Here is a 16,864-nt window from a genome sequence, read left to right on the forward strand (position 1 = left end):
TGCTTGCTTTGAAAGAGGAAGAGGAGAAAACGATCGTAAGTGTCACACCACCTTTAGACGTTACTGGTTTAACATATACAAGTATATTGAAACAAATATATTGAAATTACTTTTTACTAAGTTGAAACCTATATTGAGTTATTGTATACAGAACGGAAATTTATAATCTTTATGCGATATCGTATTGACGAGTTCTTCTTGTGACGTACATGTTATTGAAGCCACACATGGATCAATGTATTGGGTCTTAATCCTTGCTGAAACTGAAGTAAAGTTATCTAGACAATTTTGTTAGAAATATCCTGCATACTTCCATATGCGTTTAATAATTTTCATCGCAGTAAATATTTAAAACCGCTTGTACTTCATACTTCAATACATCAGCGAGCCATGGTGGCTGAAGATATTGTTGACGAGCAGAAGCAATCAGAAGCAGATTTTCAAGAAAGAAATGCGGCTACGAAGGTCAAGTTGAAACCCTCAAACGAACCCACAAGGACTTGGCAAAAGAACTGCAGCTCACAGTGGATAAGATGGGGGAGGAGAACAGAAACGCGAAGAAGAATTGATAAGAAAAAGGGAAAATATGATGCGACAATCTTAATTTTTTTTCACTTTACAGAAAAGCCTTTCGTTAATAGTCATCCTTCGTGTAAGATATCTAATGGCACTTTCGATTCAACGCTTCAGTTTGTTTACAATATTAATCCAAATTCCAGTGCTGTACACTCTATATATTTAGTTCCAGAGACCAGCTGTGGAACTGTTAGCTTTTGCTCACTTTCCTTCTTTCTTTCTTTCTTTCTTTCTTTCTTCTTTCTTTTCTTTCTTTCTTTCTTTCTCTATTTCCGGTTTTACTACCATAGAACATGCTATACACAAATTTTACCTTAATTACCCAGAATGCATTGCGACACGCTTATGACGTCATCGCTCAGCTCGGACGGGTTTTACGGGCATTTCTTGTTTGTTTATTTATTTATTTTTATTTGGCATTGCTCAACTATCATATTGCGTTCAGTTATTAATAATTCTAGCTTTCTTTCGCTTTGTTTTTTGTTGCTTTTTGATTTTATTTTTCTCTAAATACTCGCCGTACGTGGCGCTATACTGTTTCGCCCGAATGCTCATGAGACAACATGGCGGCGTATCGATCGCCTCGCTCGCACAGAGAGAGAAAAGTAGCCTTTCCCTAAGTTTACAAGCGCGGCTGGGCACATCGTGTACCTAGGCGAGGTGGGTGTGCTCGAAAACGATGATCAATGCAAAATTTGGACTCAAAATCGGCTGTTTTGGCGGAGAAACTGCCCGCCGTATTTCTGAGGAGCCACCAGCGGTTTTTCCTCAGCACCAGTTTTCTATCAGTCTGCGGGGCTGTGGTGGGAGGCCGTTTAACGCCGGTAACACACAGCCCTGCCATGCAGAGCTAGGCATTCATAGTGAACGTACTGTCTGTCATGCACCGGCATGCGTTGGCTGCACGTAAAGCAACTCAACTTTCCAAGATCAAATGGTCAGTATCTTGTGAAAACAGCGACATAGCAATGAAAATTGTTTTAGTCTGTGCTTTTAATCAAATGAAAATGCATGTGGCTCAATTTCAACGGCCTAGGTCCGATGTTTCCTCTCGTCTGATCATCATCGTAAATGACACGCCTCTTTACGGCAACAACTCAGCGCTACCCGTCAAGCGATTGATTTTTGCGTAGGTCAGCGGAGCGAAAATTATTGCTCTGGCTCGCGAGAATGTCGTCTGATAAACATTTCCGTGCGTTGTCGCCCCCGTATGTATCTGTTGCGTTTTTACCGTACATGTAGGCATTTGTAATCTGTGTACTGTAATTCCTCGGACTGCCTTGCTTTTAGTTGTATTATGGTGTTTACTGCTATCAGCCCTGAATATTAAAATCCAAAGCACTCTTTCATTCTGCACCTATCTTTGTCACACATTCTCTTGTTTCTTCCGCTTCTCTGGTCTCTGGAACTTCGCTTTTGCTTGCAAATGCTTTCTAGTTGAGCTTTAATATATTAGCGTTTTAATCCATTTTAGCTTTCAAAGAATAGAAAGACTTCTGATTAATTCGACATGTCATTCAACTTAGTTATTCAAACTTCAATTTGAAATTCCAACGTTTAACTCTATGACTTTAATGTGCTAGGGTAAAAGGACTCTGATTGGACACGCCCTTTTCAATCTATTTTGATCCTGGTCTTTCATTATCAACAAATGAAATATTTAGAATCTCGATTGTTATTTGTCAACAACTATATATTCATATACTATTTCTGAATTGATAACACTTTCTAAAGTAGACACTTATATTTACCTTTATGGCTTCGGTTTTGTAATGAATGATTAGATAAGTCAAATTACAAAAGATGAGTGCAGAATTAAGCATCAGAAATCATATGTTCTCAAATATGGACATAGGGCTGGATTTGTTATTCCAATGCACTCCCAGACAGGTAGAAACTTACACAAGTACAAATACGCCGGAAATGTAACAGAGAGTATGTCCCTTTAATTGTCTTGTTGCATCTCACATACAGAAATTAAAAGCAGAATTTGACCTGGATGACAAAAGTGCGTGTCACAAAAATGTCATTCAAAATATCCATTTCCAAATAAATGTTATGGTTTTAATAATATTATTTATCTTTAAAAGTTCATTGTCTAGGTGTCAAATGATATGGGACAGTTTTAAAAGACACATCGTAATAAAATATATGACATTCGTCACATGCAAATGAACAATAAAGTATGTATGTATGTATCTACCAACGTACGTACGTAGTACTTATGTTTGTGAACATCTATGTTTACAGAGAAAATAATTTACAGACAATGGAGGTAAAAGGTAAAAAAAAACTTGATTAGGAAATCCTTGAGACTCTCATGTCAAATTTAAAAAGCGGTCAGACCACGAGTTTGAATTAAATTATGTTTTGACCAAAAATGAGCAAATTATCCCAAACTTCCAAAATATGTCGAATAGATGTAAATACCCTTCAGCAAAACTGAATACCATCATGACTGGCCACATGACGGCTGATGGAAAAAACGACGTAATAAATCTTTCAGTGAAAAAATTTTTTGAAGAACTTTGAGGAAAAACGAGAAAAAAATTCTTAATATTTTAACCTATGCAAATGTATATATATTTTCAATTTAAACTTAGCGAAATGTTATTCTTAAAAAGCTATTTATCAAATTTAAACCTTTCAGACAGGCGGTAAATTGACGTGATGCTTCGACAAAAAATTATACATTCAGTGGCTTAATTAGCAATGCAAATTTCACAGCAATTAAAGCAACTAAATAGGTTTTTTTCTCGACAACTTAAAACTAAAGCTTTATTCTATTGTCATAGAATGTGCACTAATTTACATTAAAGGAAATATATTGAGATAATTATACAAAATATTGAAAAAAAATTCAAAAATCTCTCTATTTGCAAGTTTTATAGTAATTTTCATAAAAAAACTTGTCCAGGGGATGTCAAAGTAGAAAGATATCAGAGAGCTCTATCAAAAAAAGGAATAGTTCGACCAAAATTTGTGAAATTTGCCCAAAATATTCATATGTGAACCTCTTCAACAATTTAAATTACGGTCACACTGAGTGACTGAACGCCCCAAATAAAAGCCACATTATTATCAATCTATGCTAATTTAAAACGTCATGCTACTTATCGGATGTGTCGCGTTTGGTCCCAGAATCAAGTACTGTTGTCATTCTGAAGGCATTCACTGCTTATCAGAAAACGCAGATGTTTCAAAAACGTGTTTACTGAAGGATCATTCGAACCCATTTAAATGTCACGAAACTGCCAATCATGATAATTCAAATTTAGCACACGGCCCAGGCGATATTTACCTCAGCTGGCCGAAGTAAAAACATCTAACAGACGTACAAGTGCCATATTCTTACGTAAATATTGCCCACACAGAAAGCTAACAAACGTACATGCACCAATTGAATGAACGATAAACGATTTCCTCTTTTTGGAGAATAAGGTTATCCTGAAGAGGACTATTTGGCATGTGGTTCTGATAAGAACCATTCATTGTTGTTCTAACGCCACCTGTGTCGGACATATGCGCCGCCCTAGGGATTAGTTTTCTGGTCGTAGCCAACGAGGTTCCCGACCAACATGCCCTTCTTTTCGTACGCCATTTCAGCGGAAGTACAAGTGCGTAAGCTTTTATAACGGTTACATGCCGACGTCAATTGGTCAGTGATCGTATCATCGATTGAGTCTTCGGTATTGGCCAATAATATCTTAGGGGATGTGTCTATTTAATATTTTTAAGTGCTGCATTTCTTTTTTACCAAAAGCAAGTGCTGCATATATGTCTGTTTTCGTTTATTCAGACTACCGGCCTCGCTACATTAGTCACTTTGTTTGTTTGCGTTGATCAGTCAATCTATTTTCCCTTTATCATAATATCGAAAGGCTAGCCAGTCGCTCTGAATTTTCGCCACTGGATAAGCGTGGGGAGGCCAAAACAGCAAAAAAAGAGTAGCGTCTTCAAGGGTTTAGACTATTCTTGGCCACGAGGTATGGAGGTACTCGCTGTTGTATTCCTTATAGAGAGGTTAAAAACAAATTGCAATTGCAATATTCAAAATTTCAATATACATGAATGAAAAACTGTTAGTTCTGCTTTTTACTACACAGTAGCTGTGTTGTTTGCTCTCCTGTATCAGACTCAGTCAAAGGTCACATTGCAAACGTACATTCCGCCTCAATGACGTCACCCTGCGTTGAAGCTACCTGCTGTCACATCGCTGTAGCCGGCGTCGGTTGATCTGGCATAGTATGCTAATTTGAGCCAGGTTGTAGGACGCTGCCAGCACTGCCTATGTTGCTAAATAGTGGGTGGAAATTGTCTATATTTCATTCATCAATTTTAGTACCTGAATTAGGTATAGATAGGACAGTCATCATCCTGAAATATATAACAAATCTGTATTTCCACTTGGCATTCACATTGGCTGTAGAGTCAATTTTGTCTATATCCTTGAAAGACGCTTCCTTTTTTTGTGCTGTTTTGGCCTTCTACGCTTATCTGGTGGCGAGAATTGATTGGCTAGCCTTTCGATATTATGATAAAGTTGGAAGGCATTTACTACGATTCTCCCGGCTAAGGATTAATCTTGTTCAGCGATGGAGATCTGTGGAGACAAATCTCTTGCTTGCAATCTCCATCATATTGAGAGAGACAGATGTAATTGAATGTTTCACAGCCCCCTTAGTGTGTAGCAGATAGTGTTTACCCTGCGATTAACTATCGTTTACCCATCGTTCAAAAATCTGCGTCATCATTGCCAAAATCCCCATTTAGCCCCCACGATTATATATACTCCCGTTTAAATGGGAGGTTCTCTATTAGCTTTATCTCTGAGCAAATTGACCACCAGTGCACAACTTTCAAAGGACAACAAAGGACTAAAATCAAGTAAGCAGTCAATAAATCAATAGCTACTAACGCGAGAGCTAGGGATTTAAGACTGCCCCTTTAAAGATTTTTGAGAAGCACCTCCGTAGAAAAAGTACAAAATTGAAGGAGAATGTCCGATGCTGGACACCAGGACACTGGACGACAACCAACCAAAATAATTTATAGTTCTGACTTAGAGTTCGCTGACCATGGAGCTAAACAGCAGTGCGTCAAGTTTCAAACCAATTTTCATGTCATGTTAACAGCTATTAAGATGAAAAGGCTGTCTCTCTAGAATTGTATTCAGCTTGCGCTTCTATTTATCTTACACGTGTTGCGCCTGATTGTCGCCTAGTCTATAGCACCTCATCATTCTCAATTGAAATCAATAAGCTTGACCAATGATTTGACTGTTCTCTTTAGACACCATTAGCTATCTTTCATTGGCTTTCGTCGCGAACGGTTGAACTTCGTCAGCTACCTCATTTTAAAGATTTCAGTGCACCCGTACAAAACTTCACTGCTTCGTTGAACCTCGATTGTCCATTGTGGTCCTCATATTACTACTTGTAACTAATTTCGGATAATTAGATCTTCATATTATTCAAATTCCTCAAAAGTGCGAGGTGCAATACAGCTGAATGTTGTAATATAGCAAATTACTCATATAAGCAAGTGTGTAACTTACATAGAAAATCAGATGAGGTAACATTTGCAGATGAGCTTTCATTTGCTGGTTAAAACGACCTTTCTTCACCATCCAATTATCCCAAATTAGTTGCAATCGTGTTTTATATAATTTGTATAAAAAAAAATTATGTACAATGTTTGGAAATCTACACATGACTTTTAATATGTTTTAATGAAAATACACCAGAGAGATTAAATATTTATCAGTTTATTTATATCAGACACCACAGATTTAGACATTTATCAGCCTTTTTAAAGATGACAAGCCTCAATCCCATTTTATCTGGTAAACACAAAATTCAGTTTTGGACTAAACACAAATTGCTGAGATGCTGAATGGTAATGAAAGCGCTTTGAATGTTACGCATAAATTGAATGATGAGACGCTACTAATGGAAAATAAATTTGACATTGCTTGTAGACCAGAGATGCAACAGTGATAACTTTTTATAAAGCCTGTCTCTGTGATTGAAACGATATGTACATTATGACAGGACCTGCTATTTTGTAGTTTAAAAGCGTCGATACTGTGTAAGATTCAAAATCATTCAATTTGAAACATTGATCTCTAATTCAATCATGGTATAATAATGATTATTCATGTTATTCGTGTATTGATGTTTTTTGTCAACTTTGGTCAATCTAAATGTGGAGAGTGAAGTGTGTACGTCAGGTTATCACACTGCATTTTGCTTTTTTGTGATTCAAATCAAAAGGAAAACATCTCTGCGCCCGAGGCTGACTAAAAACAAACAGGCAACTTAGAAAAATTTAAAAGTTGAAAAACCTACATTTAACTGAACTTTCTTAACATGAACTTTTGTTTTTGGTAAAACTCTTGATATTGTGTGCATAGACATTAAAATTGCATATTTTAGCATCCAAGAAATACATGATCAAGGCGTTTTCAATAAAACATTGACTGACACATTACAAGGTTATCGTAACACGCACAGACAGATAAATCATTAATGTGTATTGATGTGACAGTTTACAGATACAGTAATCTCACTGTACTGAGTGATTATAAAATACAGAAAATCACAACGTCACAAGCTAAAACATAAATAGTCGAATCAAATCGAACATCTTCATTTGTCAACGGAATTTATGATAGAATTGAACTACATTACACCCGTGGCCACTTTAGTGTTGATCAAGGCTACTTGATAAAGACAGAAATTCTGCTTCTATAAAGGCAAAACAGGCCCTGCCAAGGATTGCAAATGAGATCCAACGATTGCCTCCCCCCTGTTAAAGATTGAGATACAAGATACCACCTCCATTCATGAAAGCCTCTACTCGATAATTAGTTTATTGAGGCAACACACTTTTATGAGCTCACTGCTATAGCATCAAATAAAATTGTATGTCCCTTGCAGACAGTATGTCTGGGGAAATTGAAAAAAAACAAGACTTGAACATGGACCAGTGCAGACAGAAATTGTATCGCAATCTTGAACAGAGGGTGTCAATCGTAAACTCTCATTTACAACCCCAGACAGAGTTAGTTTTGCCATTGTACAAGCAGAATTTCTGTCTGTATCAAGTAGCCTCGATCAACACTTAAGTGGCCACGGGTGTATTACTCGACACCGAATCTCCTTATCAAAATAAAAAGACTTACGTGAAATATATACAGTGTTCAAAGAAACTAATATCGGTTCACTATGTGGAATATAAATCTATAATTACATTGCAAGCCCACTGCTAACGCAAGCGAAATACATTCAATTTACTGATAGGTTGAATTTAAGTGTATGCTGTTCTTTTTTTCACTGTAAAGGGGGAATGATTTTACACTGAAAAGTGTAAAAATTAACTCGTTTTTGTTCGAAGTATGGTTACAAAATAAGTTCCTCTCGATGATCAGCGAAGAATTATATTATTTGCGTGTATCTGGGACAGTTGCATAGCTCGCCTTGGGGAACGGATAGTATTGAATCTGTATCTACATAGTATACCGTACTTCGATAGTAGTTTCTCGTGCATCCATCCGTGTATTTAGGTCGTCTTTTCTTTCTTTCCTTTCAACTCTTCCTTCATTGCCTTACTTTCTTTTTCCATGTGATCTCTGACGAGTTGCAATTCTTTCGCCAATTCGGCGTGTGTTTGCAGCAGCTGACTGATTTGAGTCAGTATGGCAGTGCTGTTTTCTTCAAGATCGGCGGCTATCTGGTCCTGTTGCTTGGTAATGTCCTCCTTCATAGTAAGGCGCTGTGGATGTGGAGAAGATACATTTGGGTGTATTTCTTTCGTTGACGGAAGGTACACATTACTAAATATTAATATAAAGTCAAGCAAAATATATTGTCGTGTAAGAGAGTAAATACTGTGAGCTTAAATAAGGAATGGGGCTTAAGAAATTATCTGAATGAGTACAACGTGAAATATTTACTTTCACCTCTACGGATAAACCCAGTTATATTAAGGAGCAAATGTTAAAAGCTTTAGCTGTGACTTTGCTGCTACGTCAGTTATCACATTCGATGGATTGGCACTCTTGCTGGAAGCAATGGACATGGCTGTACATGTGAACTGAATCATGAAAATAAAGTCAGAGACAGGGTCAGGGCAGAAAATGTTTAAAAAGTGATATTTACGAGAGTTTTCTTTTCCTCTTCCTTCAGATTTGACATCTGCTCTTCCTCTTTCTCCTTTTCCTGTTGCCGAATAAGGAATATAACACGTGTCAATTTAACTACTTAATTACAACAAGATGCTTCGGAACTTAGTATACAAGCTGGTTTTTCTGTCTATGTTTTATCTAGCCAAAGGGTCCTGATGGACGGAGTGGCGACGAAATTTGCAGAAAAGTTACCTTTAGCGTAACCATTATTAAAAAATTCCCTGCTGACATATATGCATAATATATGACAGGAAGGTTTAAGTTGTATCTTTAAAATACGTAAGAATATATAATTAAAATTTTCACTTCAATTACCTAACGCCCCTAACTTGTTCCTTTCTGTAGGAGTAAAGGTCCAACTATTTCCACCAAGAAACAAACTTTATTTTCACTTTATGTCAGCAGAAGGATATATGAGATGAATTCGAATTTCTTTCGCTTTGCTGTTTCTGTATTTAATAGAGTGAAATTTTACTTAAAAGCGTAGTTTTTGGCTTATGTTGTATTTTCTATAGAAAACTCATCGATAACTTTGAATGTCAATGTCTTCCTCCCTGTTTGATCGAAGGAAACTTATATGACATGAGAACGTTACCTTCCCCTCCTCCTCCTCAGCCTCCTTCACATAAGGAGCATCCACTTCATTTCCATCAACGGTTCGAGCAGCCGCAGAAAAGATAGTTATTTTCTGAAATATGAGATTTTGTATTCATGTTAATGGCGCTTGCTCTTGGTAAAAAACATTTTAACCATATTGTCAAGTACTAACCTTTGGTTATCACTACGTGATTTTGAGCTTAAACAGCGCAGGAAAACAGTATCTGAATTTCGCACATATCAACACACGATGTCTCTTTTTATCGCGATCATATAATGATAAATGTTCTGTAACGGATGATTTGCTAGTAAACATACGATAACTGTGAATTAGTGAATGAATAATCAGCGAAATATTAGTAACTGTCACGTTCTGAAAGCAACAGTATTTTGTATATAAGTTATTGTGTCATGTTGATGACGGCACAATGTTTAAGAGCAAACTCGATAATGGTGACTTACATCTGCTAACTCTTTTTTGTACACTTGCCAGATCTGTGGACCACGTGCTCGTCCTTTGTATTCTTTTTCGATTTCGCTAATTTCCCTTTCAACGTCTATGGAACGTCTAGCATCTTCGTTTTCACACTTACTTATTAAAGGTTTGAGTTTGTCTTCAAACAACTGGTCGACAATCTTTTGCAATACTTATCTGACTCCTTGACGTTCGACGACAGTAAATTCTTCAGGTGTCCGCCTACCAAGCCACCTGCAGCGTACACAGCGATCCTTTCCTTTGCGGAGAGACAAAACAAGTCAGTTGACGTGAAAGGATACAATTCTTAGCAAAGTCAAACAGTATTATGAAGGCCAGTATACGCCTCTTGGCATATCTATCACATAATACAAAATCACAATAGAAATGATGATCGATGATGCTTGATTTCCCGATGAGTACACTTTCTAGCCAATGAAATGCGATGCATCAATAGCGATGAAATAGGGTGTATCATTACACCCTATTTCCGTCATTGCACCCTTTTTTATAAGTGATTAAACATCATCAATGTCAGTTAAAGAAAAAATGAAAATCAGCACGGAAAGATTCAAGCTAATGTTTTTTTTATCGGTGCTTAGGGCTAAATATGTCTAACTTGTTCATTTTTAGACGAATAAAGGTAATGTGAATAAAATTATCAGATAAAATCAGATAAATTCCGATGGACATTTTCTGCAAGTGTAGCAGTCTAATTTTCTTTGAACATGCATACAGCCGAAGCACAGAATTACTAACATCTTACCAACAGTTTCTTCCTGTGCATATCGAGAAGAGCGGAATCATTTATGTACTTGGATTTGACATTGAAGTATCTGATCACTTTGTGAGACAATCGTTGTGTTGTAGATGATCTCGTGGTTTGGGCAAGGGATAACTGACTTGCTGAAATCGTCCATGCTGCTGCGGTACCTATGGAACGCCTTCTCTTGAACGTCGTTGAGAAGGGTTTCAACCACCTTAGAACCGACCGAGTAAATGTTGAGGACACCACCAGACGACGAGAACTCTGACACGTATTCTTTGAGCAATTCTGCAAATTCTGTAAGCGTCATTTAGAAAATATACAATAAGACCAATTACTGTATATAATCAAATTATCATGATAACAAGCATATTTCGCCTACGCTTTGATCAAATCATTAATGTTTTGTGTATCAAGATAAGGCAAGTTTCTTTCATTCAATATCTCTGACAAGTATAGAATTCCCACGTGAACATACTTGTAAAGCTGTGCATTCGACAGATTTTTATTCAAAGGTTAGAAATCATAGGCTCATATCATCTAATGTTGGCAACGTATTAACGTACACCTCGCCAGTAAAGACTGACTTACGTTGTCCATGGATGTTCCCAACGTAAGGCCACGCCTTCTTAGGCTTCATCAAAAGCACCAGACGATCGAGGAAATTATCAATCTCCGCCAGGAAAGTTTGACTCAGGCTTTTGCGATTTTCCCCTTTGTCCATATTAGCCAAAACATCACCATCGATGGATGGAGTGGAAAGTTTGACAGCATCAAACACTGGGAAGGATCTGAGCAAAGCCTTTCGATGACTATTGTACTCCCTAATTCTGTCAATGCCATCTCCAGTTTCTTCCTCCATCTTCAATACCTGAAACAAAAATAAAATGCAAAGTAAAATATTACAGCCCTCTAGGTAAATGGGTGCAAATCTCGCGCATAACACATAGCATTTCTAACGGAATGAAGTAAAAGACTACATCAGTCACTCATGTTTGCGTCACAAACGAATCATTACTCATTGTATTAAACGTTAAGAAGATATTGACTATGCAGCTGATATCATGTGATACTGCTAAAAGAATTCATCACTCAAGCAAATCACATCACAAATAACATCCAGGATTTTAATTTTGTTACACAATATAAGGCCTACTTCATCGCTAAATAAGGAAATGTTTCATAAAGTGTACTTTTTTCTAAATTCCTAATTCCGTTTGTATTCATCTCCAACAAGTATTGTCTTCTGTTGGGTTTGTTCAATTTTATTATCCTTTTTATCCTCAATTTTATTATCCTATGTTATCTTAATGAATCTCGATATGTGAGAAGAACCATAACTCAAAAGTCACTAAAGATTAAATCATCATCATCATTATCATCACTACCGTTGACAACTCTGTCATTTAACGTCTGCGAAATAATCATCGACAGTCGCTATGTTGTGGCATTCTACTTCGAAGTACAATGCTATCAGAGTCATATTTCACTTAATTGATAGAGAGCAGTCAGGAGAACCTCTCACAGGTGCCATACCCTCGAATGCATTTTCAGTTGTCGTTCAGAAAAATTAAGAATGAGTTATCATAATCTTAATATCCATCAATTATTCAGTTTTTGCAAAACAACGTTGGGGAATGCGTCTGTTTGTTAGTTATCATGCCATATATGCAACTTTTGTATGACAGAGAAATCCGATGTAGGGAAACAGTCACCAAATAAATCTGTCACATACCTCTTCAAAGATGTACTCTTTTACATCTACTTCGATCTCTTTGTCGCCTCTTGTGACAGAAAATGTCATCGACACATCACGAAGAAGCCACATGAAATTTGGAAAGAACCTAATAAAGTCCTTGGCTTGTGACTTTGTGGTCTTCCCATCTGTACCTCCTTGTATTACGTTGCCTAGTGTTCCAACCCAGCTACGGGTAGAAGAATGTCGTCCGAATATCATGATTAATGATAATGCGTTGAGGTAAAGAAAATTATTTGATTTGGGGAAAATGATTTATGTCGCGCAAGTTGTAAGTTATTTCTTACGAGACGCTTAGAAACAGCAATTTGGGATGCGTGTATGCTGCATGCATGTTTTGCTTTCTATCAGCATTTGATGTTTCAAATCGCCTTCGATGGAACAAATGTCAAAAATATATTTCCTTAAGTAACCAAACACGATTGAGACGTTGCTAATACTCACCCTATGATGTCACATATTACTAAAAAGCTCCTAAAGCCGTAGTCACTGTCTGGAGAACGTACGTTTACGACATTTGCACAGGGTTTAATTTCCCTTCAATTACAGACATCATCAAACCCTTCATTCTAAACGTTTAACATTTACTCCAAGTTTTGTGGAGTTCTTACTTCACCCTTGTTTTGAAAACGAAAACGTTTAAATATGTTTGATTTCTATATTTCTACAGAGTGGGCAATATTCTATCATGTCTCTTTGGAATCATACTTGATTAAAAACTAAGGTATCCTGATTGATTAGGTTACGGTCATTATTGATCAGGAAGTCATTGTATCACATATATCATAATTATACACTGTGTTACCGTTGATCCCCTCAGCTAAGTACTTTGATAGGGTTGATTTGAGTATAAATGTGCATTGGCGTGGCATTTGTATTTGTTGATATTGATATCAATTACAAATTTCTGTTATGAAGGACATGTCATTATGAATAGACGAGTGCGGTATTGCGGAGCTCGTGTACACTGAAGGGTTAATAATTTGAATATGAAACCAGAATGAGATATCAGTAAACATAGACCGCCTAAATAATTTACATTTGCCACCATCTTTTCACCTTAATTTCTTGATATCTTCTCCAGTCATGGATCCTCTGCTGTTGTAAACAAGAACAGATGACAGCAGCGACATCAATGAAAACAGTTGCAAATCATCCTGGCTGTATGCATCGTAGGCACCCAGTCCCTCTGTGTCCATGATAACCACAGTCACTTCGACTCCTTTCCTCAGTGTCTTCTTGAACAGGTCAGTGTTCATCCATATGCCTGACGTAAAAGACATTTTTTGAAAAGAGATGAAAAACAAGGTCGAGCATAGTGATCATATCCACTCAGTATATTAACTAATTTTTATGCAAATTTTATGCCATTAAGTAGGTACATCCCACGGATGACGGGTAGAACTTGTTAGGCGGAACAAAAAAATGGTACTGAAAAGTTTATTACTATTCCATAATGCAAATGTTTCAAAGATGTTAATAGTAATACCATGATTAGATTCTTCTCAAACCATTCGTTTTAGTCCCGGATATTATCCCAATACGACAATATCTCCTATTGGTATGTTGATTATTTAGACATAGTGCATAGGCCGTACAAAGCCATCAGCAGTATTTCTCATGACTTTGGTTTATGATAGACTTGCGCATAGGCGAATTTAACGTTGAATTATTCAATAGACACATCTTTAAGTTAGTGTTGTGTTGTGTAAATGATAAAAATGGCCCACTGAATGGCTGTGAAAGTTACTCATAAGCCACTATTACTGTTGCCGATAGGAAGTTCACTAGTTCCCCCTACCAGTGTCAATATATCCTAGACTTTAAAACTGTCACACTTACTAATTACGGAGTCTCTGTCAATATTGAAAGAGTACTTGTCGATTTAAAAATAACAATGCTATAATACAAACCCATAGTCTGTGGTTGCATCTTGCTAGACGTTTGAAACACGCAGTCAAATGGCCTTGGTTCAATCAGCTGACTTGCTATGTATGACTTTCCACATCTTGCAGGACCAGTCACAGCAATCGGACAGATTGGTCCATCGATGGAACGTAGGATTTCCACAGCATCTTCACACACTACCAACTTTCCTCGTTTCTTTCGTTTTTTGACGAGTATTCCTTTCTCCCTGTCCCATTCAAAGTTGTCCGGGTAACAAAGGGGAATACTTGCGTGTGTTTTGCCTAGAATTTAGAAGAAATCAAACCCAAATAATGACTAAGATCTCAAAGTGAACATTTGCAAGATATCTGTAATGTGTTTTAGGCGTATCTCTTAATGTAAAATTTACGTGTATTCTATGCTTAGTAATGTTAGGCACATTTGAAATGTCCAAGACTTAATAGCTATCATCACGAGTTTAGGCATCATATTCCACAAATAGAATTCCTGGTCACAAAGTGAGTATTCACAACATTTCTGTTATTGTTTTCCCATATGTTATTTATGTAAAATGTTGTGTTGATATTCTAAAGTTATCATTACGAGTTTGAACACAATCTCACTAATATAACTTTTTGAGGTAATCTATAGTACTTACTCATTCTTCCAAGACCCTAGTCTTTCCAAATTCTGAAATAAAGCAAGAAATACAGAAACATTAAACTGTGACCTTTGGAATGATTATATCTTATTCAGTAGATTTTCAAAACTACTCAACTGCTTCTAGATTATTATCAAGGACGCTGCATGTCACCTATAGCAGTCACAAAGGTCTCAAAGACGTGAAGGTAGTATATGTCATAATTGATCATGTCAGATGAAATGAGAAATTGCAAACGTAAGAGCATGAGTCGGTAACAAAGGTGACATAAGTTGAACAAATCATCACCCTGCGAACTCAACTTGATTTATAGGAAACCCCTTCAAAGTGAGCGGTGTTTGGTGTTTTACTGCTGTTACTGTTGCATTATACCGAACAAGACCTAAAATAGCTGCGTGCTAAAATGTAAAAGCTTGCTAGTGTTTCAGCCGAAACCACAAGCAATTTCGATGACACTTCAGATTGTATATCTGAACATCTTATTATGAACGTATGTGGTTTCACCATTTATGTAGACTGCCGAGCTCTACTTATGGTCCTTGGACTCGTGCCAAGACAACGTTGGGGACGCATAAACGTCGAATTAATTGCTAATTATTAACTTTGCCATACCATCTGATAGCGTGAGAAACGTGTTGCAAACGATTACCAAAATAGTACAGGTACTCTACACTAATGCCTTTGCCTTTGACCAATCTGATTCTAACATAAATGTTAAGTCAATTACATCCTCTACAGTAAAATGTTGGCCAATTAACCAGCAGGAGATAAAATACTTGTTAAAGGTAAGGGAATCAATCCAAGGGATCGAGTTTGTTCTAGTCTGTAAGATTATTATAAAGGTGTCATAGCCTTTCGTTTTCCATTGAAATTGTAACCTAGTAATAAATTTCCTGGCAAGACAATCTGATGCCGGAACCATGCCTTTAAAGGGCAGAGGATATAAACTGCAACAAGTTAAAACAAATACACAAAAAAACTGACCAACCAGCGGGAAATAAAACACTTGCAAATCGCAGAGAATAAAAACACACAGACGTTTCGGGTGCAACTCTTCGTCAGTACTAAAACTCAATGGAAAAACGTGGAAACACAAAAAATTAAAACAGCAGAGAGAACGATCAAATGCATGCATTCATTCCGGCTGGTGACAGAGTTCCAAGTTTAAAAATGTTCACAGTTTCTGCGCGCTCGGCGCATTTGCTCTCACCAAAAGGACTTTGAGCAGCAGTTAGACACTGTATACACTTATTTCTCGGCTCGGGACTATCCCCGCTACAGCTGTAGTGAACGAAGCCAAACAGCGCGTCCAACCACTAGCACAGGAGGATCCGATTATGTCAACCACCCGTTCTCAATGCGATCGCATTCCTCCTGACATACCACCCTTTTAACCATAAAATAATCTCTGAGGAGTTTTCCATCTTAACTAACTCCCCAAACACACAGTATATTTTCCGCATCTCCGATCGTGACATATCGACGTGACTGGAATAACAAAGACCGGCTTGTACGTTCCAGTTTACCTAATCGCGACTGAGCAACTGGAACATCACCATGTGGCCGTCGAGTGTGTAACAGCTGGCCGCATACTTTTAATTCGAATTTCATTCAGGGCCCGAGGGTCGAGTCAATGTTTCCAGCGTGTTCACATGCACGTCGGCTAATATTATACTGCATCAAACGTAAACGCTGCAGCATGTTATATATTGGCGAAACAAAGCGTCGCTTAGGCGATCGCTTAGCTGAACACCTTCGCACCGTGACCGACAACAAGCTTGCGTACTCGGTGGACAGACATTTCTGTACACCACCAAACCGCGGTCGGTCTGACATGGCAGTGTCTGCTATCATTTCCACCACCGACTCTACCCGCCATAAACTCGAACAGGCCACAATTTTTAAACTTTAACTTGGAACTCTGGCACCAGCGGGAATGAATGCATATTTTAATGCGT

General features: G+C 37.4%; 1 protein-coding gene across 1 annotated transcript in view; it reads right to left on the reverse strand.

Moving 5' to 3' along the window:
* Positions 1 to 8,139: 8,139 nt before the first annotated feature.
* Positions 8,140 to 16,864, reverse strand: part of LOC139125764 (guanylate-binding protein 3-like) — a 95,253-nt gene continuing 86,528 nt past the window's right edge. Inside the window, exons 2-11 of the mRNA XM_070691859.1 lie at positions 14,904 to 14,935; positions 14,272 to 14,547; positions 13,418 to 13,625; positions 12,338 to 12,527; positions 11,194 to 11,473; positions 10,652 to 10,899; positions 10,063 to 10,095; positions 9,360 to 9,452; positions 8,739 to 8,798; positions 8,140 to 8,352 (exon numbers count right to left, since the gene is read on the reverse strand). Coding sequence (XP_070547960.1) covers positions 8,140 to 8,352; positions 8,739 to 8,798; positions 9,360 to 9,452; positions 10,063 to 10,095; positions 10,652 to 10,899; positions 11,194 to 11,473; positions 12,338 to 12,527; positions 13,418 to 13,625; positions 14,272 to 14,547; positions 14,904 to 14,907 — 1,605 coding nt within the window. The 5' untranslated portion in view covers positions 14,908 to 14,935. The remainder of the gene's footprint in view (positions 8,353 to 8,738; positions 8,799 to 9,359; positions 9,453 to 10,062; positions 10,096 to 10,651; positions 10,900 to 11,193; positions 11,474 to 12,337; positions 12,528 to 13,417; positions 13,626 to 14,271; positions 14,548 to 14,903; positions 14,936 to 16,864) is intronic.

Source organism: Ptychodera flava (genome assembly GCF_041260155.1).
Source record: "Ptychodera flava strain L36383 chromosome 3 unlocalized genomic scaffold, AS_Pfla_20210202 Scaffold_26__1_contigs__length_13983176_pilon, whole genome shotgun sequence".
NCBI lineage: Eukaryota > Metazoa > Hemichordata > Enteropneusta > Ptychoderidae > Ptychodera > Ptychodera flava.